Below are 24,203 nucleotides of genomic sequence, written 5' to 3'. Positions count from 1 at the left end.
GGCAGCTAGAAGCCCGGCAGACGCTTCCCGAGCACACACACAGCCGCACTGAGTACTTCACAGGTCTTTAAAAGATCATTAATTTGTTAAAGAGGCTTTGTTGTGTTTTTAGCCCATCTTGGAGTTGGCTTGAGGTTTAAAAGAGGGGGTGAACAAGGGATTGAAGATGCTGCGTGGTGATATGGATTGGTGCTTGGATTGGATGGAAGAGATAAGCAAGTTCCTCTGGGGAGGGCCGTAATGACTTGCTTGAGGGCCTTAATGACTTGCTTTGCTTGCTTGGTGCCATTAGAGCTTTGGCTCACATTAGGTGGTATTTTAATTTCCTGGTTACTCCCTTAGTATGAACTCTCTCTTATAGGGCAGTACAACGCTGCTTTGTTTACATTTGGTCATTTAACGCTCAAACGTTAATTTAGTAACAATCTGCGAGGCACTAGTAACATTGAGGCGTTGCCAGTAGTCCCTGGCTCCGGTGGTTTCAGTGACAATGGCAGTACTTGTTACAGGGATTGCTTCATTACCCCTTGAAACATAGAGGGACTCAGTAATTCAGTGAGTTTGTAGTAGTACATGGCTCCTACGGTTCAAGTGAAATTGGCAGTTCTTACTGCAAGGATTGCTTGGTTATCGGTGGAAGTAAGGAGGTACTCAGTAATTCAGTGAGTTCGCAGCAGTACCAGCTGTGGTAGTGTTAGTGACCGTGTTAGTACTTGTCACTTTGATTCCCTTGGTACCCCTGAGATCCAGGTGCCCTGAAGAGCTGGTCTGACTGAGGCCTCTGCTGTTTTCTGGGACTGTGGCCCTGTCTGAGCTCAGGGGGGTGTAAGTTCCAGGAGAGGTGGGAGGGAGGTGCAGTGAGTGTCCGTGTAGTCAGGTTTGCACGAGACATCATTGCTTAGTGTGATACTTCAAGGCACTTTAACGCTGCCCTGCTGAGTCAGGGTTGTGAAGGGATCTGGGGTACAGTCCTGGTGAGTGGCGGTGCAGGGACATCGTAGGTCCTGCAGACAAGTGACCAATGCATTGTCTCACAGCTTGTCGCATTTAGGGTGTCAACTGAGTTATTGACCAAGGCACCAGGTTGGGAACAGTCCGTCTAAACCCTGCCCTGCTGAAAAACTATACACTTCTCTGTAAGTACAAGTCTAGCTGAAGCAACAGGCCACCGTGTTGACTGAATCACTCTGTGAGGCATCAACCCTGCCCTGGACGTGGGGGGGGGGGGGTTTCACTCAGAGTGTGCTCAACCACAGCTTGGCCTCTGTGCTGAAACTGTTACCCAGATGAAAGTTGGCGGTAATAGTGACACTTTGTACCAATTATGCCCATGGCTAAATTAGCCCAGTGGAAGCCCAGCCACCTTTTGGTGGTTTAGGCCACAGAACAATGGGTCTGGCGGTGAGCACCAGCATGGGGGCAGGCCGTCACCGGTGCCAAATACACCGGTCGGGTGTGTAATGACCCGCACCAGGCTTTTGTTCGTAGGTATATGGCAAGGACACGCGGTCGGGCTGAGAAGTAGTCCTTTATAAAGTCTGTCGGCCTCGTGGGGACTTCACTACTACAGGTGCTATACTTTAAGATTTGCGTTTCATTGGCCCTGGAAGACTGACGGGCTGGGTCGTCCCTGCTGGGATTCTACCCCGTGCACTGCAACCGCTCAAGAACCAGTGCAGTGGTGCTTGGGAACCTCCTGAGCTATCTAACCAGACACAATAATGCATTTAAAACAGCAATCCCTATCGAAAGCTGGCCAGACAGAAGCTACAGATAAACTCTCCTGGAGAAGAGCTCAGAAAAGCCCCCCACGCACCACCTCCAAGAGCAGTAACATATAAATCCTTTTCTCTCTTTGCTCCTGAAAGGCTACCCCATGGCAGAGGGCAGTGCATGCCTAGGAAAAGTAGCGGTTTAAGCTTCACTGGCACATACAGTTCACTTTCCAAACACACAGAAAGGAGCAAGTGCGATGATTCTCTTATGCACCTCTCTACATTGGCCACCTGACCCCAGAGTCACACGTGTCAACATTAATTTTTTAACCCCGGGCTGCCGATCTACCCATTTCCATAGGCATCCACAGGGGGGGGGGCAAGGAGGGGCACTCCGGGGGGGGCAACGCCCCTCCTTGCCCCACCCTGGGGACGCCCATGACCAGGGCTCACACCTCAGCTAACCAACATCCCAATTTCTAACAGGAATCACAACGTTTCTACATCCCAGGTTTCTCATGATGTTAGGAGCAGTTTACTTTGACATAGTAAAGGGTACAGGACCTTGGGAACAGCCACCAGCAGCAAAAAAGGCTCTCCAGAAAAAGGGTTTGTAGCAGCTTGTGCAATACTGCCGGGTTAAGAACATGCTAAGTGCGCATAACGGTTTGGCAGGACCAAGATGGCTAGCCAACCCGTCATGCACACTTAGAAAGTGCCCACCACTCCTCCCTCTCCTCTGTGGCAGACCAGCCCAGCCATGCACTGCCCGTGTTATTATCATTTTACTTTTTCCTTTTTTGCACTGCTGCTGGGTGACACCTTAGTGGACGAGCTGCCTCTGGATAAACGACATACTCAAAAGGGTGGCAAGGGATCCCATGAACTCACGTTGCTGTAAAAGCCACCACTGGCTAGGAGCAGAGCTGGGCCATTACTTTGGATATGTTTGGACCCAGGACCTTAAATTTGTAACTAGGGTAAACATTGCTGAATGTGAGAAGAACACTGACTGTGTCATGCTAGAATGCAGGGAAAGATATTTGTCAGACTTCCTTAGATTATTCATATGTCAAATCCCACAATCCTTTCACTCTACGATTAATATACAATTTAGTTGTATGACAATAGCACCTCTATTCTGAAAGAAAATCCCACCTGTGCAACAATTATAAACTGTTCCTCATTACAATCAAAATTAAACTCAGATTTAACATTTATTTTTTCAAACTTTGAAAGAAAGACTGATCAAAAAATCCAAGATCTCAGTTCCTATAGATCCGCGATTGTTACCTGTACAGTTGATTCTCCCATTTGTCTGCTCTCCTTCGGGCGAAGAGATAAACCCCGGCATGCACCTGCAACTGTAATTTCCTGGTGTATTGAGGCAGATAGTGTTTGGTCCACAGGCGGCGGGAGTCTGAACACATTCATCAATATCTGTAAAATATTTATTATCTTGTGATGAGACCAAAGCTATGCCTTGCATCAACAACACGCTCAAACCATGAGGACAACGTTTTGAAGTGTACTGAGTTTGCATCCCTCAAAAACACTTAGGTGTCCATCTCTTTTAGTTTTTGGGAGTGATGTTACCTATGATGTTGCCTGTGTTCTTCTGTTGCTTTCCTGCAGGTGGAGGGGTGACCCCACCATGCACTTGCAACTGTAACTTCCTAGTGTGTTGGTGCCGATGCTGTGGGGTCCACAGGTGGTGGACGAACGAGCACATTCATTAATATTTGTAAAATATTTGAAAGGTTGTGAGAAAATAATAATATACCTTTGTCATCAACAACAGACTCAACCACGAAGGTCAAAGTTTTGCAGTGTATTGAGTTTACATCTACCCAAAACCTTTGGGTCCCGTCTGTTTTAGTGCCTGAGAGGGATGCAGGTGGAAGGATGAACCCCTGCAGACACCTGCAGCTGTAACTGTCTGCTACATTCATGCAGATGGTGTGAGAACCACGGACTGCTTTAGTCTAAGCACATTTACCAAAATCTATGCAATTTAATTCCAATCTGGACTTATCAACTACCAGGGTCTCTATATCACCAGAAAATATTTAACTTTGAGAAAACAAGACTTTGAATGATTTACATAGTGCTCGTGTAGTTCTAGAACTATATATTTCAATTCTCCTTGTGATGTTTGGTGTTTTTCTATTTCTGAGTAATAACGAGGTTATTAAAATAGACAGGCATGTGACATTATTTGAAAAGTTTGAGTAAGTTTGATCGCTTTCATTAGATCTGTTGTAGAGACAGCATTAGCTTTGCCGCTAGACTTATTGTTTCAAATTATTCATAAATAATAAATACATATGTACAGAGAGGAGGTTAGGGTCTGACGTCTTCATACATTGGTCTGTTCATCAGCCATTCACATTTTTCTTCCAACCACAGTAGCATAAAGCATGGTCAGTAGGTCAACCCACTTCATCCTTTGTCTATCAACACTGTGAATGCATTTTTTACTAAACCTATTTGCATATGCATATCCGCCTACAAAGAAGTGCACTTCGTTTTCTGCACTTGTGGTCCAATACTTTACTTTTCCAGTGCTTTCTTTATTATTTTCTTATTTTTTATTTATCCATGTGTGTTTGAAGGATTTTCAGTTTACAATTCAAATGCCATAGTATCTTTTCTTTGAGCCAATACGAATCATAATTCCCTCTGATGTGAGCTAAAACTTAAATTGTTTGTCTATCTGTTCCAACTGTCATAAGTTCATCTGCCAGCTAGGAAGCACCTGTACAGTTTGATTAAAATTATAATCAACTTTATTTTTTATATGGAGATTTTCTGATTTTCGTATCTATAACAAAACAACAAGCAGATGTAATACATTGAAAGTGAGACATCATCTATTAGACTTCAAAGAGACTTGGCCTAGCATACTGTAGTGACAAGACGTATCAGCGTATGCATGAGTTGACTGGGCCAGTAGAATGTAGAGTGTGGGTTTTGTGAGAATTTGATGATGCATGGAGTGATGGGTCTGTGTGCTGGACGAAGCATGGGTATTTATTATGGTCGGGGAGAGAATGGAGCACTAGCAAGCCCAACCAGCTTTGATTGTAACCTAATGGTTTACAGTGGAATTAAGAGCTTACCTCCTACCTCAAGGGCCCCTGGCACTTGTATGATAACCCTGCCTTCCAACTACAACACATACATCACAGTTTATCTAAGAATCTAACAAGGCATCATTGAAAAATGCTCCAACAGGGAGTCCTGTCTTTCCCTCACCATATAGCAATCCCCAATGCATTTGTCTCCAATGTCCCAAAATTCTCTGTCATCCATTTTACTGGGCATAGCTTTTGCACCAGCAGGTATTTGTTCAAGTTCTGTAACGAGTCCTCACCAGTTTTGTTCAGTGAATTTTGAGAGTGGTGACGCATGATACTAGCCTGGAGTTCCGGTGAGCGAGTGATGTAAGAAAACCTGATTTTAGAGCGGTGGGTGTTTTGCTCCCTCTGAGAAAAGTTTTAACAACATGGAATTAAAAGGTGCATTCTAAAGCACAATTTTCACAAACAAATGTCTCAAAAGCCATTAGTGTGCTAAGTCAGTGGATCCTAACATTGCACAGGAGTTGACCCCATTTTTCCAGAATGTGCATTAGGAGTCCCCCAGTGTCATTAATTACATTAATTTTGCCAGGGCTAGCATTTTGGCATGTCTTTGAGATGAGTGCCCCATATGCCCGTAATTACATACAATGGCAGAGTCAAGAGCATAGGGGAATGACATTGAGATATACATGGCATATTTCTTTGGAAATATACTCAAGGAGTGGCAGAGACTGACTGAATAAGGACTTTACAAACAGGGTTGGCTTGCTCTTGGGCCCCTCCAACACCTCACAAGATTTTTTAACCTACATTCATCATTTCAGACAGAAGGTGGACATTCTGAATCCTGCACTTAGCAGAAGCCCAATAACTTATGAGGGAAGCAAAATATGTCTCTACCAGGATTTCACACCCATCACATTTCAGACACACCACCTCCTGCAACCGGCTACTATCTTCCTGCAAGATGAGAGGACAAAGTACACATGGGCCAAATCCTTTGCATTGCTTGCATGGAATAATTAAAAACACATTCTGCATCATGAATAAGGCCCACTCAATACTGGGTCCACCGGAAGTCACAGAAGACCCTCCCTCAACATCTCACAAATACAGAGATGCTCCGATCAAGTGATATACCCAATAGACCAGATGTACCTCTAGGAAAACTCCAACCAAAACAGACATCTGAAGAGAGCTGCCATGAAAGGCCATCCCTGCTTCATCAATGTCAAAGCCATGGCTCAGACCATGAATCATTAACTGATCCCTCCATGACCCACACTACCCTAGCAAAGCAGGGTCCTCCATCAGCTTCCCTGGCGTGATCCAGTATTCCTCTGCATTGCCTGAGTGTTTGCTTGGACAAGATTGGCACCTCCTCTGCTTATTTGCATACACTGGTCTTGGTGGACAAGATGACTTTAGTCCTGAACCGAACTCACACCTCCACCTCCCCCTCGACTGACCCACTGCTCCTACTGTAATCAATGCACTTTGCTCCAATAGGGAGAGCAGTTTACCCTGTTGTTTCTTCCCCAGTTCAGTATACCCTCCTATCACTGACTTTGGCTCCAAACTCACTAGCTCAAGCACGTTCTCCCATATGCAAGCACATGTTGGCCCTAATACTAAGCCAATAAGCAGTCCTGTGAACACATTTACTAACTGACATTGCATCATGGTTAAATGGCAAGGCCTCAATGTCTGAGGTCTCAAAGCCCCAGCTAAATGCAGGGCACATTGCTGTTGATGTTACTAAACTCCAATTGCGGAGTCTTGTAACATCCAAAGCACTGCCTTGCATGACTCATCTCTTAAAGAAAGACTTGGCCCAAATCTGATGACGTGCATTCATAGACGGAAAACAAAAAAGGGTCTAGACTCATCACCAGCAAGGCTAAGTCAATTCTACGTAAACAACAACACGAATGCCAGTGCTGGACTCAATTTAGTCCTTTTAAATAGACCAATGGTACGAATAAAACATACCAATGTGCATTTTACTAGTGTCACTTATTTATTTTAGTCATTTATAATCACTAGTACAAATATTTTCATTATTTTTCACAGAACAATATTTTTGTGCATATACACATTATATACAAAAACAAACAATTTTTCAAAATACACACAAATGTTTACAAATTTACAAAATGACATCACAACCACATCATCCTTTCTCTCTCCAGACAATCAACTTACATACACACTCATACTCAATAAACCTATTGAAGCTCATAAGATTACTTTCTCATATAGCGTCATAAATCATGTTAGTCAGTTCATGGAATCAAAATAGTGAGAAAAAGCTCAGTCAGGGTTTAATCCTATCTTGTCCTAACAAGGTTTTTGAACTGTTAGCCAATGACAAAGAGTCAGAAATGGTCGAGGTGTTTCGAATCCCCTATTATGGGATTCTTCTCAGGACCAAAATGTTTCTTATTAATCCTGTACAACTGATGTCTCTTTTGGGAGGTGGAGGGAGTTATTTCAAGTGAGCTGTTAGGGTTGTGACTGAAACGGGGGTTCCCGGTTTGCAGCTTTCTCTGTCCCCGCCGGGACTCGATGTAGTTATCGCTGTGTCCGTCCGCGATAAAGCTCGTTCCCTTCCTACGAGTAGGAAGGGAACGAGCAGAAACGCCGCCTCTAATGGATTTTTGACGAGACACAAGCGACTAGCTTTATTGCGGACGGACACAGCGATAACTACATCGAGTCCCGGCGGGGACCGAGAAAGCTGCAAACCGGGAACCCCCGTTTCAGTCACAACCCTAACAGCTCACTTGAAATAACTCCCTCCACCTCCCAAAAGAGACATCCGTTGTACAGGATCAATAAGAAACCTTTTGGTCCTGAAGAGAATCCCATAATAGGGGATTCGAAACGCGTCGACCATTGCTGGCTCTTTGTCATTGACTAACAGTCCAAAAACCTTGTTAGGACAAGATAGGATTAAACCCTGACTGAGCTTTTTCTCACTATTTTGATTCCATCAACTGACTAACATGATTTATGACGCTATATGAGAAAGTATTCTTATGACAGAGGGCCCCTTTTTCAATAGGTTTATTGAGTATGAGTGTGTATGTAAGTTGATTGTCTGGAGAGAGAAAGGATGATGTGGATGTGATGTCATTTTGTAACTTTGTAAAAATGTGTGTGTATTTTGAAAAATTGTTTGTTTTTGTATATAATGTGTATATGCACAAAAATATTGTTCTGTGAAAAATAATGAAAATATTTGTACTAGTGATTATAAATGACTAAAATAAATAAGTGACGCTAGTAAAAAGCACATTGGTATGTTTTATTCGTACCATTGGTCTATTTAAAAGGACTAAATTGAGTCCAGCACTGGCATTCGTGTTGTTGTTTACGTGCATTCATAGACAGTATTTCTTTTCTGACTCTAGTAAAAAAGCTGGAATTGCTGTTTTTCTGGAAACAAATTGAAGGCTCAAGTTCTTAATACTGCAGCAGAGCTACCCAGAAGGTTACTTTGTCTGCATCTTTTAACTATTAAACATACACTCACGATAGCCACACTTTATGCAGCAGCAGCAACAAGAAAAGGACCTTATTTGGCAGGAGAAGAGAGCTTTCTTACTGAATCTTCAACTGTGCTGGTCCGTATGAAGTCAGAATTTCTCCATTTATCCATTAATGATTAATTGTCAATTGAAGAGTCCCCGATACTTGAAATCACTACTGTGTAAGTGGAAGTAAATACGTCTAGGTGAAAACAGGAGATGAAGGAGACAATGATTACTTTAACAGTGGGTAAACAAACGCTAAGGTCAAGGTTAGCTCAGAAGAGAGGGACTCTGTCCACCACCAAAAGGGAAACAAAAACACACCTCAGGTGTCCAGGGCTAATGCTGGGGGTGCCTCACAAGTAGCATCGTGAAAAAGGCCAATGATCCTATAAATGATCCATCTATGGAGCTGAATCATGCTGCAGATTCTTTAAAATGTTGCTGTAGATCAACGCAAAGGTGTCCACCTTGAATGAGGAGATTTAGATCTCCAAACAGAACCCTGTTGAGTGATGTAGTGTCATGTGTATTATAGCGTGTGGGACCCCTATGGTCCATAATGGACTCCATAGTCTAATGACATAAGTGATTGGGTGTGATTAATAAATTCATGATGCAGTGCTTGTCAGTTACCTGTTACTCTCTGAGTGGTAAAGATGTGTAATACTGAGCTCCATGTGTGACGTAATTCATTTACATATGAACTGGCAGGGGAGGATGCTACAAATATTGATGAGCCAGAGGTTATGAAAACCCCACTACTCAAGGAGTCGAGGGTGCTCTCCCAGACACTTTGCCGAGGTCCAGCAAACTGCTTGTATTTGCCACATGCACCTCAGTCAAAGTGAAGAATTGACGGTTGGCGTATGTGGGGTCAAATCGATACTCCGGACAGTACGAGATGTTAGAAGAAAGTGATGGCCCTATGCAGAGTTTCATTTATGGTGGTCAGAAAATTTCTAATACGACTGAGATAAGTAGTGCGATGCAACAAATTAACGCAGAGCCATAATTCACATAGTACGGTAATGTTAAAGGCAGTGACTGTCAGGTACAGAAAGCGCAATAACCAGTGACAGCCAGATGCACAAGAATGCTGTGCGGAAAGCACATAAATGCAAAGGAAGGCTTAAGATGGAGAAAACTAGGTTTAATTCAAAAGGTTCAGAGTGGTGAAGAAAAACAACTACTCACTGTCAAAGAAGAAAATGGGGTCTTACCACCTCCGGTTGTGCACAGCCGCCCACGCACTAGCCAGTGGGCTGATGCTCACAGTCATGACACCGGGCCAGAGGCTGCTGTAGGTCCAGTACAGCCTCACCACCATATAATCCTGGTAGCAGTAGTGAAAACCAGCACAAGGTATGATGCTGCTGTTTTTCTAATAGAGCTGTATTGATTTCATACCAAAAAAAGCAGAGTCTTGGCACCCAATAAACTGCTTGGAAAGAAACCTTTGATGATTTTATTGATGCACCAGAAAGAACCGATGACAAAAAGATCATCAATCATCTTAAGAACCTAGCAGGAGATGGAGTATTGAACCTCAAGCTCAATACGATGACAAACGTTGACTTTGAAAGGTACATCTTCAGTTAGGAGAGACAGAGCGATGGTGAAACGATGGATGACTTTGTTGAAAGACTTGAAATGCTCATCAAACACTGTAAGTTCAACAAATTCAATTACAAAGATACATTCGTCTCAGGGTCATAGATGGGTGCTTGTCAAATCCCTTCACACGCCGAATGCTGACAGAGATACTCAATCTGGAGCATGTGCTAATAGCGGTCAGGGCTGAAGAACATGCCGACAAACAAGCTGCTGACATGGAGCCTGGAGGAACTCAGAATGAATTGGCACTGAATATGAAAAGTGAGAAAAAACACAAGCTAGAAGGCCGTGAAGGGATGTCTCCGAAGAAGAAGTTGTGCTATCGATGTGGACTTTCCCTTCCACATGAAGGTAAATTACATAGCATTGAAAAGATGTAAAGTCTGTGGGAAATCCAACCATGCACCAATCCAGGAGAACACATACTTGACCTCTTGATAACAACAGTGAAGATAAGAAATTCAAGAAAGTGGGTGATGGACTGTCAGTTACACAAGAAGGGATTATCTTGCAAGGGTGGAGAACTGTCATTCCTGAAAGTCCACAACATCAAGTCATTTACTGGGACATAAGGGAATTGGCGCCACAAAGGAAAATGTCCTGGTTCATATCTGTTCCCTCATCCTGCTTGAGCGAGTTGAGAGACAGAGCTCTAGGCTCGTCATTTGTGTAACTGTTTACCTCCCAAAACAACACAGCATCTGTTGAACATGTCGGATCATCCAAGACAGGTTTGGGAGAAAATTGCAGTTGATTTCTTTGGACCCCTTGCAAATGGTCATTACCTCATGGTAATAGTAGATGAGTGCTTCATGTTTCCTCTAGTGGAAGACCTTTGTCAATCATTAATGATTGAGAAATTAAACCACTAGAAGGCACATTTGCAACCTGGGATCATCACAGTTGGCATGAACTCTAGTGCGATCAAATAGCTGTGGTTTTTGCTTTCTGTTTCTAGGTACTATTTTACAGTTTATTCTTTCAAAATTCACAACTAAAGTCAGTTTTACTGATTGGATTTTTGTCATTTTTGGTCTTATTTTATTTATTACACTAAGCTCAATTTTTCTAACCTGGTGTGGGATCTTTTGTATGGTGTTTCGTTGTTTTACTGTTGGAAGTGGTGCACAACAACTTTACACAATACCTCTAAGTTAAGCCTGACTACTCTTTGTCAAGCTACCAGGGGGTTGAGCACAGTTTAATTTGAGAATCGCTTGTGCCTTACCCTGGCTACTATTGTGTTGCTGCTTGACCAGGGCTTTGGGCATCCGCAGAAATGTTTCCAGGGGAGGTAAAATGTTAAAGTCATCACCATCCTCCGACATGATGTGTTCCAGGTGGGGCACAAGAAAAACTGGGGCGCAGGAGGAGCCATGAGGGGCAGGAAGCAGGCCGCATATGATCTCATACACCATATGGTTTTGTGCCACAGCCATCTTTCTTTTATGGCACCCCAAACTCCATACCCGCCCTGTTCCCTAAAATTGGCCCCAATCACCCAAAACCCATACCCACCCTGAACCCTAAAATTACCCCCCTGGTATCCCAAAACCAATACCCATCCTCAACCCTAAAATTACCCCAGAGCACCCCAAAACCCATACCCACCCTGAACCCTTTAATTACACCTGCCCCCCAACACTCATACCTGTGCTGAACCCTAAAATTAGCCCCCTGGCACCCATAACCCACCGTGACCCCTAAACTTGTTCCCCTAGCACTCCAAAACCGATACCCACCCTGAACCCTAAACTTACCCCTGGCACCCCAAAACCCATACCCACCCTGAACCCTGAAGTTACCCCTGCCCCCCAAACTCATTACCACCCTGAACCCTACAATTTCCCCCTGGCATCCCAAAACCCATACCCACCCTGAACCCTAAAATTACCCCGGCCACCCCCCCAACTCATACCCACCCAGAAACCTAAAATTACTCCTTGGCACCCCAACTCATACCCGCCCTGAAACCTAAAATGACTCCCTGGCACCCCAAAACTCATTACCACCCTGAACCCTAAATGTACCCACCTGGCCCCTTAAAACCCATACATTCCCTGAACCCTGAAAATACCCCATGGCACGCCAAAACCCATACCCACCCTGAACCCTAAAATGACCCCCTGGCATCCCAAATCCCATACCCACCCTGAACCATAAAATAACCCCGACACTTCAAAACCCATACCCACCCTGAAACCTAAAATTATACCTGGCACCCCAAAAACCATACCCACCCTGAACCCTAAATTTACCCCACTGGCACCCCAAAAGCTGAACACTACGGGGTAGATTTACAAGCCCCTTGCGCCACTTTTGCATCGCTTTTAACATGGGAAAAGTGACGCAAAACTGGCCCAAGGGGCTTCTAAATCTGCCCCTACAAGCTTACACTACATTTGCATATTCGGAGGGGACTGTCCTCCTTGACGTTTCCATGCATGTAAGTCTACAACACTGTTCACTTAGAGTAACCTAGCTATGCAGCCAGTAGGTAATGCTGGTGATTCTGTAGAATGCATTAAAGTTACTGGAACCTACTAAAAAACTGCTGCCTGCTCTTCTGATACTATTCTGTGGAGTGGGGCTGATCAGCAGCACTGTCGTCCTAACACCCAGCCCCTCCTGAAGGTCTCACTGTGTAGATAGATGTGGGTCAAATTTCTCCTGGTTTCTCCTTGTCTGGGCCTCCTCTGCTTCTTTGTCGGTGCCCTTGGATGCAAAAAGAGACAGATCCATGGCCCTGTTCACCATTCATCTGGTGAGCAGCGCCTTGGATGTGTATTTCATACAAGTGCACAGACAGTAGGGGGAAAGGGATGGCAATGCAGGTGACACTTTTCCTTTGTAAAGTAATTCCTGCTGGCGTCATAGCCCGGGGTTTGCTGTCTGTGCACTTGTATCGAATACACATCTATACAAGTGCACAGACAGCAAACCCTGGGCTATGACGCCAGCAAAAATTCCTATACAAAAGAAAAGCGTCACCTGCACTGGCCATCCCTTTCCCCCTGCTGTGCACATCTTCCTACTCCCACCCCATGATGAGGCAGCTAGAAGCCCGGCTGAGGCTTCCCTGGCACACACACAGCCGCACTGAGTACTTCACAGGTCTTTAAAAGACCATTTATTTGTTAAAGAGGCTTTGTTGTGTTTTCAGCCCTTTTTGGAGTTGGTGTGAGGTTTAAAAGAGGGGGTGAACAAGGGATTGAAGACGCTGCATGGTGATATGGATTGGTGCTTGGATTGGATGGAAGAGATAAGCAAGTTCCTCTGGGGAGGGCTGTAATGACTTGCTTGAGGGCCTTAATGACTTGCTTCGCTACCCCTTGAAGCATAGAGGGACTCAGTATTTCAGTGAGTTTGTAGTAGTACATGGCTCCTACGGTTCAAGTGACAATGGCAGTACTTACTGCAAGGATTGCTTGGTTATCGGTGGAAGTAAGGAGGTTCTCAGTAATTCAGTGAGTTCGCAGCAGTACCTGGCTGTGGTAGTGTTAGTGACCGTGTTAGTAATTGTCACTTTGATGCCCTGAAAAGCTGGTCTGACTGAGGCCTCTGCTGTTTTCTGGGACTGTGGTCCTGTCTGAGCTTAGGGTGTAAGTTCCAGCAGAGGTGGGATGGAGGTACAGTGAGTGTCCGTGTAGTCAGGTTTGCACCAGACACCAGTGCTTAGTGTGATACTTCAAGGCACTTTAACGCTGCCCTGCTGAGTCAGGGTTGTGAAGGGATCTGGGGTACAGTCCTGGTGAGTGGCGGTGCAGGAACATCGTAGGTCCTGCAGACAAGTGACCAACGCATTGTCTCACAGCTTGTCGCATTTAGGGTGTTAACTGAGTGACTGACCAAGGCACCAGGTTGGGAACAGTCCGTTTAAACCCTGCCCTGCTGCAAAACTATACACTGCCCTGTAAGTACAAGTCTAGCTGAAGCATCAGGCCAACGTGTTTACTGAATCACTCACCCCCTGTGGGGCATCAACCCTGCCCTGGACGTGGGGGGGGGCTGTCACTCAGTGTGCTCAACCACAGCTTGGCCTCTGTGCTGAAACTGTTACCCAGATGAAAGTTGGGTGGTAGTAGTGACTCTTTGTACCAATTATGCCCATGGCTAAATTAGCCCAGTGGCCGCCCAGCCACGTTTTGGTGGTTTAGGCCACAGAACAAGGGGTCTGGCGGTGAGCACCGGCATGGGGGCAGGCCGTCACCGGTGCCAAATACACCCGTCGGATGTGTAAGGACCCGCACCAGGCTTTTGTTCGTAGCGATATGGCGAGGACACGCGGTCGGGCTGAGAAGTAGTCCTTTATAAAGTGTAGTCCTTTATAAAGTGTGTCGGCCTCGTGGGGACTTCACTACTACAGGTGCTATACTTTAAGATTTGCGTTTCATTGGCCCCGGAAGACTGATGGGCTGGGTCGTCCCTGCTGGGATTCTACCCCGTGCACTGCAACCGCTCAAGAACCAGTGCAGTGGTGCTTAGGAACCTCCTGAGCTACCTAACCAGACACAATATTGCATTTAAAACAGCAATCCCTATCGAAAGCTGGCCAGACAGACGCTACAGATAAACTCTTCTGGAGAAGAGCTCGGAAACGCCCCCCACGCACCACCTCAAAGAGCAGTAACATATAAATCCTTTTCTCTCTTTGCTCGTGAAAGGCTACCCCATGGCAGAGGGCAGTGCATGCCTAACAAAAGTAGCACTTTAAGCTCCACTAGAACATACAGTTCACTTTCCAAACACACAGAAAGGAGCAAGTGTGATGATTCTCTCATGCACCTCTCTACATTGACTACCTGACCCCAGAGTCACACGTGTCAACATTAATTTTTTAATTCCAGGCTGCCAATCTACCCGTTTCCATAGGCGTCCACAGGGGGGGCAAGGAGGTGCGCTCCAGGTGGGGGCAAGCGCCCCTCCTTGCCCCACCCTGCGGACGCCCATGACCAGGGCTCACACCTCAGCTAACCAACATCCCAATTTCTAACAGGAACCACAACGTTTCTACATCCCAGGTTTCTCATGATGTTAGGAGCAGTTCACTTTGACACAGTAAAGGGTACAGGACCTTAGGAACAGCCACCAGCAGAAAAAAGGGCTCTCCAGGAAAAGGGCTTGTAGCAGCTTGTTATGTCCCTGTAGCTGGAGTCCACTTCTTTGTCCTGAGTGCAAGTGGGAGCAGGTCTAGGCTTTCAGGTCTAGCACACAGGCTCCCCTAAGCCAATCATGAAGCTGCTGTCACCAGCATTACATCAGTGTCGTGATTGGTGTGAGCGCCATGTTTCGACACTCAGACAGGGACTGGGAGCCTGTGTATGTTCCCCACCCATGCTGTGCAATACTGCCTGGTGAAGAACATGCTAAGTGCGCATGACTGTTTGGCAGGACCAAGATGGCTAGCCAACCCGTCATGCACTCTTAAAAAGTGCCCACCACTCCTCCCTCCCCTCTGTGGCAGACCAGCCCAGCCATGCACCGCCTGTGTTATTATCATTTTATTTTTCCTTTTTTGCACTGCTGTGGGGTGACACCTTAGTGGAGGAGCTGCCTCTGAATAAACGACATACTCAAAAGGGTGGCAAGGGATCCCATGAGCTCACGTTGCTGCAAAAGGCACCACTGGCTAAGAGCAGAGCTGGGCCATTACTTTGGATATGTTTGGACCAAGGACCTTAAATTTGTAACTAGGGTAAACATTGCTGAATGTGAGAAGAACACTGACTGTGTGCAATTTGCCAGACTTTCTTAGATTATTCATATGTCAAATCCCACAATCCTTACGCTCTACAATTAATATACAATTTAGTTGTATGACAATAGCACCTCTATTCTGAAAGAAAATCCCGCCTCTGCAACAATTATAAACTGTTCCTCATTACAATCAAAATTAAACTCAGATTCAACATTTATTTTTTCAAACTTTGAAAGAAAGACTGATCAAAAAAAACCAAGATTTCAGTTCCTATAGATCAGCGATTGTTACCTGTACAGTTGATTCTCCCATTTGTATGCTCTCCTTCGGGCGAAGAGATAAACCCCGGCATGCACCTGCAGCTGTAATTTCCTGGTGTATTGATGCAGATAGTGTTTAGTCCACAGTCGGCGGGAGTCTGAACACATTCATCAATATCTGTAAAATATTTATTATCTTGTGATGAGACCAAAGCTATGCCTTGCATCAACAACAGGCTCAAACCATGAGGACAAAGTTTTGAAGTGTACTGAGTTTGCATCCCTCAAAAAAACTTAGGTGTCCATCTCTTTTAGTTTTTGGGAATGATGTTACCTATGCAGTTGACTGTGCTCTTCTGTTGCTTTCCTGCAGGTGGAGGGGTGACCCCACCATGCACTTGCAACTGTAACTTCCTGGTGTGTTGGTGCCGATGCTGTGGGGTACACAGGTGGTGGACAAACGAGCACATTTATCAATATTTTTAAAATACTTGAAAGGTTGTGAGAAAATAATATACCTTTGTCATCAACAGAAAACTCAACCACGAAGGTCAAGGTTTTGAAGTGTATTGAGTTTACATCTACCCAAAACATTTGGGTCCCATCTGTTTTAGTGCCTGTGAGTGATGTTACCTATGCAGGGGATTGTGCCGTTGTGTTGTTATCCTGCAGGTGGAAGGATGAACCCCTGCAGACACCTGCAGCTGTAACTGTCTTCTACATTCATGCAGATGGTGTGAGAACCACGGACTGCTTTAGTCTAAGCACATTTACCAAAATCTATGCAATTTAAATCCAATCTGGTCTTATTAATTACCAGGTTCTCCATATCACCAGAAAATATTAAACTGTGTGAAAACAAGACTTTGTTTGATTTACATAGTGCTCGTGTAGTGCTAGAACTAAATATTTCAATTCTCCTGGTGATGTTTGGTGTTTTTCTATTTCTGAGTAATAACGATGTTCTTAAAATAGACAGGCATGTGACATTATTTGAAAAGTTTGAGTAAGTTTGATCTCTTTCATTAGATTTGTCCTAGAGACAGCATTAGCTTTGTCGCTAGACTTATTGTTTCAAATTATTCATAAAAAATAAATACATACATACAGAGAGGAGGTTAGGGTCTGAGGTCTTCATACATTGGTCTGTTCATCAGCCATTCACATTTTTCTTACAACCACAGTAGCATACAGCATGGTCAGTAGGTCAACCCACTTCATCCTTTGTCTATCATCACTGTGACTGCATTTTTTACTAAACCTATTTGCATATGCATATCCGCCTTTGAAGAAGTGCACTTCGTTTTCTGCACTTGTGGTCCAATACTTTACTTTTCCAGTGCTTTCTTTATTATTTTCTTATTTTTTATTTATCCATGTGTGTTGAAGGATTTTCAGTTTACAATTCAAATGCCATAGTACCTATTATTTGAGCCAATACGAATCATAATTCCCTCTGATGTGAGCTAAAACTTAAAATGTTTTGTCTATATGTTCCATCTGTCATAAGTTCATCTGCCAGCTACGAAGTACTTGTACAGTTTGATTAAAATTATAATCAACTTTATTTTTATATGAAAATTTTATGATTTTCGTATCTACAACAAAACAACAAGCAGATGTAATAAGTTGAAAGTGAGACATCATCTACCAGTCTTCAAAGAGATTTGGCCTAGCATACTGTAGTGACAAGACGTATCAGCGTATGCATGAGTTGACTGGGCCAGTAGAATGTAGAGTGTGGGTTTTGTGAGAATGTGATGATGTATGGAGTGATGGGTCTGTGTGCTGGATGAAGCCTGGGAATTTATTAAGGTAGGGATAGAATGGAGCACTAACAAGCCCAACCAGCTTTGATTGTACCCTAAGGGTTTACCGTGGAATTAAGAGCTTACCTCCTACCTCAATGGCTCCTGGCACTGGTATGATAACCCTGCCTTCCTTTTTGGGGGGGGGGGGGGGGGGGGATTTCAAATTTTCATTCGGAGACATGGTATGTAAAATTGCCATACTAAATTAAAACAAAAATGAACCTTAAATTCCGTACATGTCATATATCCACATTTTTAAAGAAAGTTTTAACCCTACACCCCACCCCCCCTTAGAGGGTCCGACCAGGAAGTTACAGAAAAGCAAATATTAAAAAAAAGGAAGAACAGGATTATACGTGTAGCCCATAAAGGCATAAAATAATAGCCTAGGTGTAAACAAAAAAATACAAAAAGAAGCCTGGGAATCTTATTGCTCAGAATTTACCCATTCCTTAAGGGTTTCCAAATCCGCTCACCCTCTCTCCTAGCCCTGAGCGCTCTCCTCTTATATACAGATTTCTCCCATTTATAAATATATATCAATTTGCTAAACCATATATGGATCGTTGGTGGTACAGGATCTAATCACACTGTCGCCAAGCACAATCTCCACGCAGTCATTGCTATAAATAAGAGCTTGCACGCCGGTTCTGACATATTTTGCTCAGACACCCCTAGCAATATTAACTGAGGAGACATTTCAACTGTAAAACAAAAAATTTGGCTTAAACGTTGTTCCATTTTATACAACAGTTGACTCAAAGAAGGGCAGGAGGCAAACATATGTATGCTATCTGCAGCTAATTCCCCACAGCAAGAGCAATTGATCCCTGCAGTCCCTCCCCATTTATGAATTTGAAACGGTGTTATATACAAATTAAACCAAGTTTTGTAACATTGGACCTGCAAATTAGCAGAAATAAAAACAGATTACTAAAGAAAAGTGAATCCTCACAGGCCCCTTGGCTAGCTTGAACCCCTCTCTTCCAATAAGTAAAATGCTTGATCAAATCATCAGGTCTCTTAGTACTCAAAAGTTTATAGATAGAAGACATGGTTGATTGATTCCCATTAATAGCTTCTACTAATTGAATACGCTCCCAAGAGACAGTCCTTTTAGAAAAGAAATCTCTGACCTGTAAAAATTTAAAGAACTGTCTATTCCCTAGTCCATATTTATATGTTATCGCTTCAAAGGACAAAAGTCGCTCCTCCTTCATTATGTCCCTAACCACACTAACCCCCGGAACAAGCCATTCAATAAAATAGGCATCCTTAAAAATTCCAGGAAAAAGAGGATTCATAGAAAACGGTGTATATACATGAAATCTCCCAATGTCGAATATTTTTCGAACCGGCGTCCAAACTTTGAATGCAACAAGAAGAGTTTTAAACCTAAACTTTTTAAAATAAGCGAAGCCAATATGCCTAAATAAGAGCACCCGTGCCTCCTCCCCCAAAATAAATAATACATTGAGCTATCTAAGCAGTCTAAAGAGCCAATATCCAACATCGGTGCTATATGTCTGAGTGTTATAGACCAATAGTACATCTGAAAGTTTGGTACTGACCAGCCCCCCCTTTCTCTAGACAAAGCCATATATTTCAAAGCCCGTCTGGGTCATTTACCAGCCCAGAGAAACCATGAAATAATCCGGTCTAGTTTTTTTAACCAAATGGGGTCAATCAGTATAGGAATAGCTCTAAGACAGTATAGAATCTTTGGTAAGAAGGTCATTTTCACCACATTGCATCTGCCCATTAAAGTAAGGGTAGGTTATTAATCCGATGCGCGTCTAAATCTAGTTTCTTAACTAGCGGTTTGAGATTAATTTCAACAATCTGATCAATTTCCGAGGTTATCTCTATCCCAAATATTTGGCTTTATTAATAATTCGGGAACCCTGCCTTCCAACTACAACACATACATCACAGTTTATCTAAGAATCTAACAAGGCATCAATGAAAAATGCTCCAACAGGTGGTCCTGTCTTTCCCTCGCCATATAGCAATCCCCAATGCATTTGTCTCCTATGTCCCAAAAACTTCTCTGTTATCCATTTTACTGGGCATAGCTTTTGCACCAGCAGGTATTTGTTCAAGTTCTGTAGCAAGTCCTCACCAGTTTTGTTCAGTGAATTTTGAGAGTGGTGACGCATGATACTAGCCTGGAATTCCGGTGAGCGAGTGATGTAAGAAAACCCGACTTTCTTTAGAGAGGTGGGTGTTTTGCTGTCTCTGAGAAAAGTTTTAACAACATGGAGTTAAAAGGTGCATTCTAAAGCACAATTTTCATAAACAAATGTCTCAAAAGCCATTAGTGTGCTAGGTCAGTGGATCCTAACATTGCACAGGAGTTGACCCCATTTTTTCCAGAATGTGCATTAGGAGTCCCCCAGTGTCATTAATTACATTAATTTTGCCAGGGCTAGCATTTTGGCATGTCTATGAGATGAGTGCCCCATATGCCCGTAATTACATACAATGGCAGAGTCAAGAGCATAGGGGAATGACATTGAGATATACATGGCATATTTCTTTGGAAATGTACTCAAGGAGTGGCAGAGACTGACTGAATAAGGACTTTACACACAGGGTTGGCTTGCTCTTGGGCCCCTCCAACACCTCACAAGATTTTTTAACCTGCGTTGTTCATTTCAGACAGAAGGAGGACATTCTGAATCCTGCACTTAGCAGAAGCCCAATAACTTATGAGGGAAGCAAAATATGTCTCTACCAGGATTTCTCACCCATCACATTTCAGACACACCACCTCCTGCAACCGGCTACTATCTTCCTGCAAGATGAGAGGACAAAGTACACATGGGCCAAATCCTTTGCATTGCTTGCATGGAATAATTAAAAACACATTCTGCATCATGAGGAAGGCCCACTCAATACTGTGTCCACCGGAAGTCACAGAAGACCCTCCCTCAACCTCTCACAAATACAGAGATGCTCCGATCAAGTGATATACCCAATAGACCAGATGCACCTCTAGGAAAACTCCACACAAGCCAACATCTGAAGAGAGCTGCCATGAAAGGCCATCCCTGCTTCATCAATGTCAAAGCCATGGCTCAGACCATGAATCATTAACTGATCCCTCCATGACCCACACTACCCTAGCAAAGCAGGGTCCTCCATCAGCTTCCCTGGCATGATCCAGTATTCCTCTGCATTGCCGGAGTGTTGGCTTGGACAAGATTGGCACCTCCTCTGCTTATTTGCATACACTGGTCTTGGTGGACAAGATAACTTTGGTCCTGAACCGATCTCACACCTCCACCTCCACCTCAACTGACCCACTGCTCCTACTGTAATCAATGCACTTTGCTCCAATAGGGAGAGAAGTTTACCCTGTTGTTTCTTCCCCAGTTCAGTATACCCTCCTATCACTGACTTTGGCTCCAAACTCACTAGCTCAAGCACGTTCTCCCATATGCAAGCACATTTTGGCCCAAATACTAAGCCAATAAGCAGTCCTGTGAACACATTTACTAACTGACATTGCATCATGGTTAAATGGCAAGGCTTCAATGTCTGAGGTCTCACAGCCCCAGCTAAATGCAGGGCACATTGCTGTTAATGTTACTAAACTCCAATTGCAGAGTCTAGTAACATCAAAAGCACTGCCTTGCATGACTCATCTCCTAAAGAAAGACTTGGCCCAAATCTGATGACGTGCATTCATAGACAGTATTTCTCTTCTGAATCTAGTAAAAAAGCTGGAATTGCTATTTTTCTGGAAACAAATTCAAGGGTCAAGTTCTTAATACTGCAGCAGAGCTACCCAGAAGGTTACTTGGTCCGCATATTTTAACTATTAAACATAAACTCACGATAGCCACACTTTATGCAGCAGCAGCAACAAGAAAAGGACTTTATTTGGCAGGAGAAGAGTGCTTTCTTACTGAATCTTCAACTGTGCTGGTCGGTATGAAGTCAGAATTTCTCCATTTATCCATTGATGATTAATTGTCAATTGAAGAGTCCCCGATACTTGAAATCACTACTGTGTAAGTGGAAGTAAATACGTCTAGGTGAAAACAGGAGATGAAGGAGACAATGATTACTTTAACAGTGGGTAAACAAACGCTAAGTTCAAGGTTAGCTCAAAAGGGAAACAAAAACACACCTCAGGTGTCCAGGGCTAATGCTGGGGGTGCCTCACAAGTAGCATTGTGAAAAAGGCCAATGATCCCATAAATGATCCATCTATGGAGCTGAATCATGCTTCAGATTCTTTAAAATGTTGCTGTAGATCAACGCAAAGGTGTCCACCTTGAATGAGTAGATTTAGATCTCCAAACAGAACACTGTTAGGTGATGTAGTGTCAGGTGTATTATAGAGTGTGGGACCCCTATGGTCCATAATGGACTCCATAGTCTAATGACATAAGTGATTGGGTGTGATTAATAAATTCATGATGCAGTGCTTGTCAGTTACCGGATACACTCTGAGTGGTAAAGATGTGTAATACTGAGCTCCATGCGTGACGTAATTCATTTACATATGAACGGGCAGGGGAGGATGCTACAAATATTGATGAGCAAGAGGTTATGAAAACCCCACTACTCAAGGAGTCGAGGGTGCTCTCCGAGACACTTTGCCGAGGTGCAGCAAACTGCTTGTTTTTGCCACATGCACCTCAGTCAAAGTGAAGAATTGACGGTTGGCGTATGTGGGGTCAAATCGATACTCCGGACAGTACGAGATGTTAGAAGAAAGTGATGGCCCCAAGCAGAGTTTCATTTATGGTGGTCAGAAAATTTCTAATACGACTAAGATACGTAGTGCGATGCAACAAATTAACGCAGAGCCATAATTAACATAGTACGGTAATGTTAAAGGCAGTGACTGTCAGGTACAGAAAGCGCAACAACCAGTGACAGCCAGATGCACAAGAATGCTGTGCGGGAAGCACATAAATGAAAAGGAAGGCCTAAGGTGGAGAAAACTAGGTACAATTCAAAAGGTTTAGAGTGGTGAAGAAAAACATCTACTCACTGTCAAAGAAGAAGATGAGGTCTTACCACCTCGGGTTGTGCACGGCAGCCCAAGCACAAGCCAGTGGGCTGATGCTCACAGTCATAACACCGGGCCAGAGGCTGCTGTAGGTCCAGTACAGCCTCACCACCATATAATCCTGGTAGCAGTAGCGAAAACCAGCGCAAGGTATGATGATGCTGTTTTCTTAATAGAGCTGTATTGTTTTCATACCACAAAAAGCAGAGTCTTGGCACCCAATAAACTGCTTGTAAAGAAACCTTTGATGATTTTATTGATGCACTAGAAAGAACCGATGACAAAAAGATCATCAATCATCTTAAGAACCTAGCAGGAGAGGGAGTATTGAACCTCAAGCTCAATACGATGACAAATGTTTACTTTGAAAGGTACATCTTCAGTTAGGAGAGACAGAGTGATGGTGAAACGATGGATGACTTTGTTGAAAGACTTGAAATGCTCATCAAACACAGTAAGTTCAACAAATTCAATTACAAAGATACATTCGTCTCAGAGTCATAGATGGGTGCTTGTCAAATCCCTTCACACGCCGCATGCTGACAGAGACACTCAATCTGGAGCATGTGCTAATAGCGGTCAGGGCTGAAGAACGTGCCGACAAACAAGCTGCTGACATGGATCCTGGAGGAACTCAGAATGAATTGGCACTGAATATGAAAAATGAGAAAAAACTCAAGCTAGAAGGCCGTAAATGGATGTCTCAGAAGAAGAAGTTGTGCTATCGATGTGGACTTTCCCTTCCACATGAAGGTAAATGACATAGCATTGGACAGATGTAAAGGCTGTGGGAAAGCCAACCATGCACCAATCCAGGAGAACACATACTTGACCTCTTGATAATGACAGTGAAGATAAGAAATTCAAGAAAGTGGGTGATGGACTGTCGGTTACACAAGAAGGGATTATCTCGCGAGGGTCGAGAGCTGTCATTCCTGAAAGTCCACAACATCAAGTCATTGGACTGGGACATCGTGGAATTGGCGCAACAAAGGAAGATGTCTGGTTCATATCTGTTCCCTCATCCTGCTTGAGCGAGTTGAGAGACAGAGCTCTAGGCTCGTCATTTGTGTAACTGTTTACCTCCCAAAACAAAACAGGATCTCTTGAACATGTCGGATCATCCAAGACAGGTTTGGGAGAAAATTGCAGTTGATTTCTTTGGACCCTTTGCAAATGGTCATTACCTCATGGTAATAGTAGATGAGTGCTCCATGTTTCCTCTAGTGGAAGACTGATAGATTGTAATTTTCATGTTACAGAATGTCCTAATGATGTTGTAAATATGTTAGTCTAATGTGTCTAACGAATATGCAGTTATAGCCTATTATTCATGTGCTGCAACCCACTGAGCTATTTTTGTAATATGCAAGCTTCATTTGGATAGAATTGTTTCTGTAATGGTTAAGCTTTTGTCTTATTATTGCCTTCTAAGTTAAGAAGACGTTTTC

General features: G+C 43.7%; 1 protein-coding gene across 1 annotated transcript in view; it reads right to left on the bottom strand.

The window, feature by feature from the left end:
• Nucleotides 1-23,725, bottom strand: part of LOC147664074 (adhesion G protein-coupled receptor E3-like) — a 328,851-nt gene extending 305,126 nt beyond the window's left edge. Inside the window, exons 1-3 of the mRNA XM_086950002.1 lie at nucleotides 23,581-23,725; nucleotides 15,944-16,090; nucleotides 3,009-3,155 (exon numbers count right to left, since the gene is read on the bottom strand). Of these exons, the coding sequence (XP_086806128.1) occupies nucleotides 3,009-3,155; nucleotides 15,944-16,090; nucleotides 23,581-23,725 (439 nt within the window). The remainder of the gene's footprint in view (nucleotides 1-3,008; nucleotides 3,156-15,943; nucleotides 16,091-23,580) is intronic.
• Between the last annotated feature and the right edge of the window lie 478 nt (nucleotides 23,726-24,203).

Source organism: Lissotriton vulgaris, unplaced genomic scaffold (genome assembly GCF_964263255.1).
Source record: "Lissotriton vulgaris unplaced genomic scaffold, aLisVul1.2 SCAFFOLD_270, whole genome shotgun sequence".
In the NCBI taxonomy this organism is placed as follows: Eukaryota; Metazoa; Chordata; class Amphibia; order Caudata; family Salamandridae; genus Lissotriton; species Lissotriton vulgaris.
The sequence above is the reverse complement of the archived record's forward strand: the minus strand, read 5'-3'. Positions and strand labels throughout refer to the sequence as shown.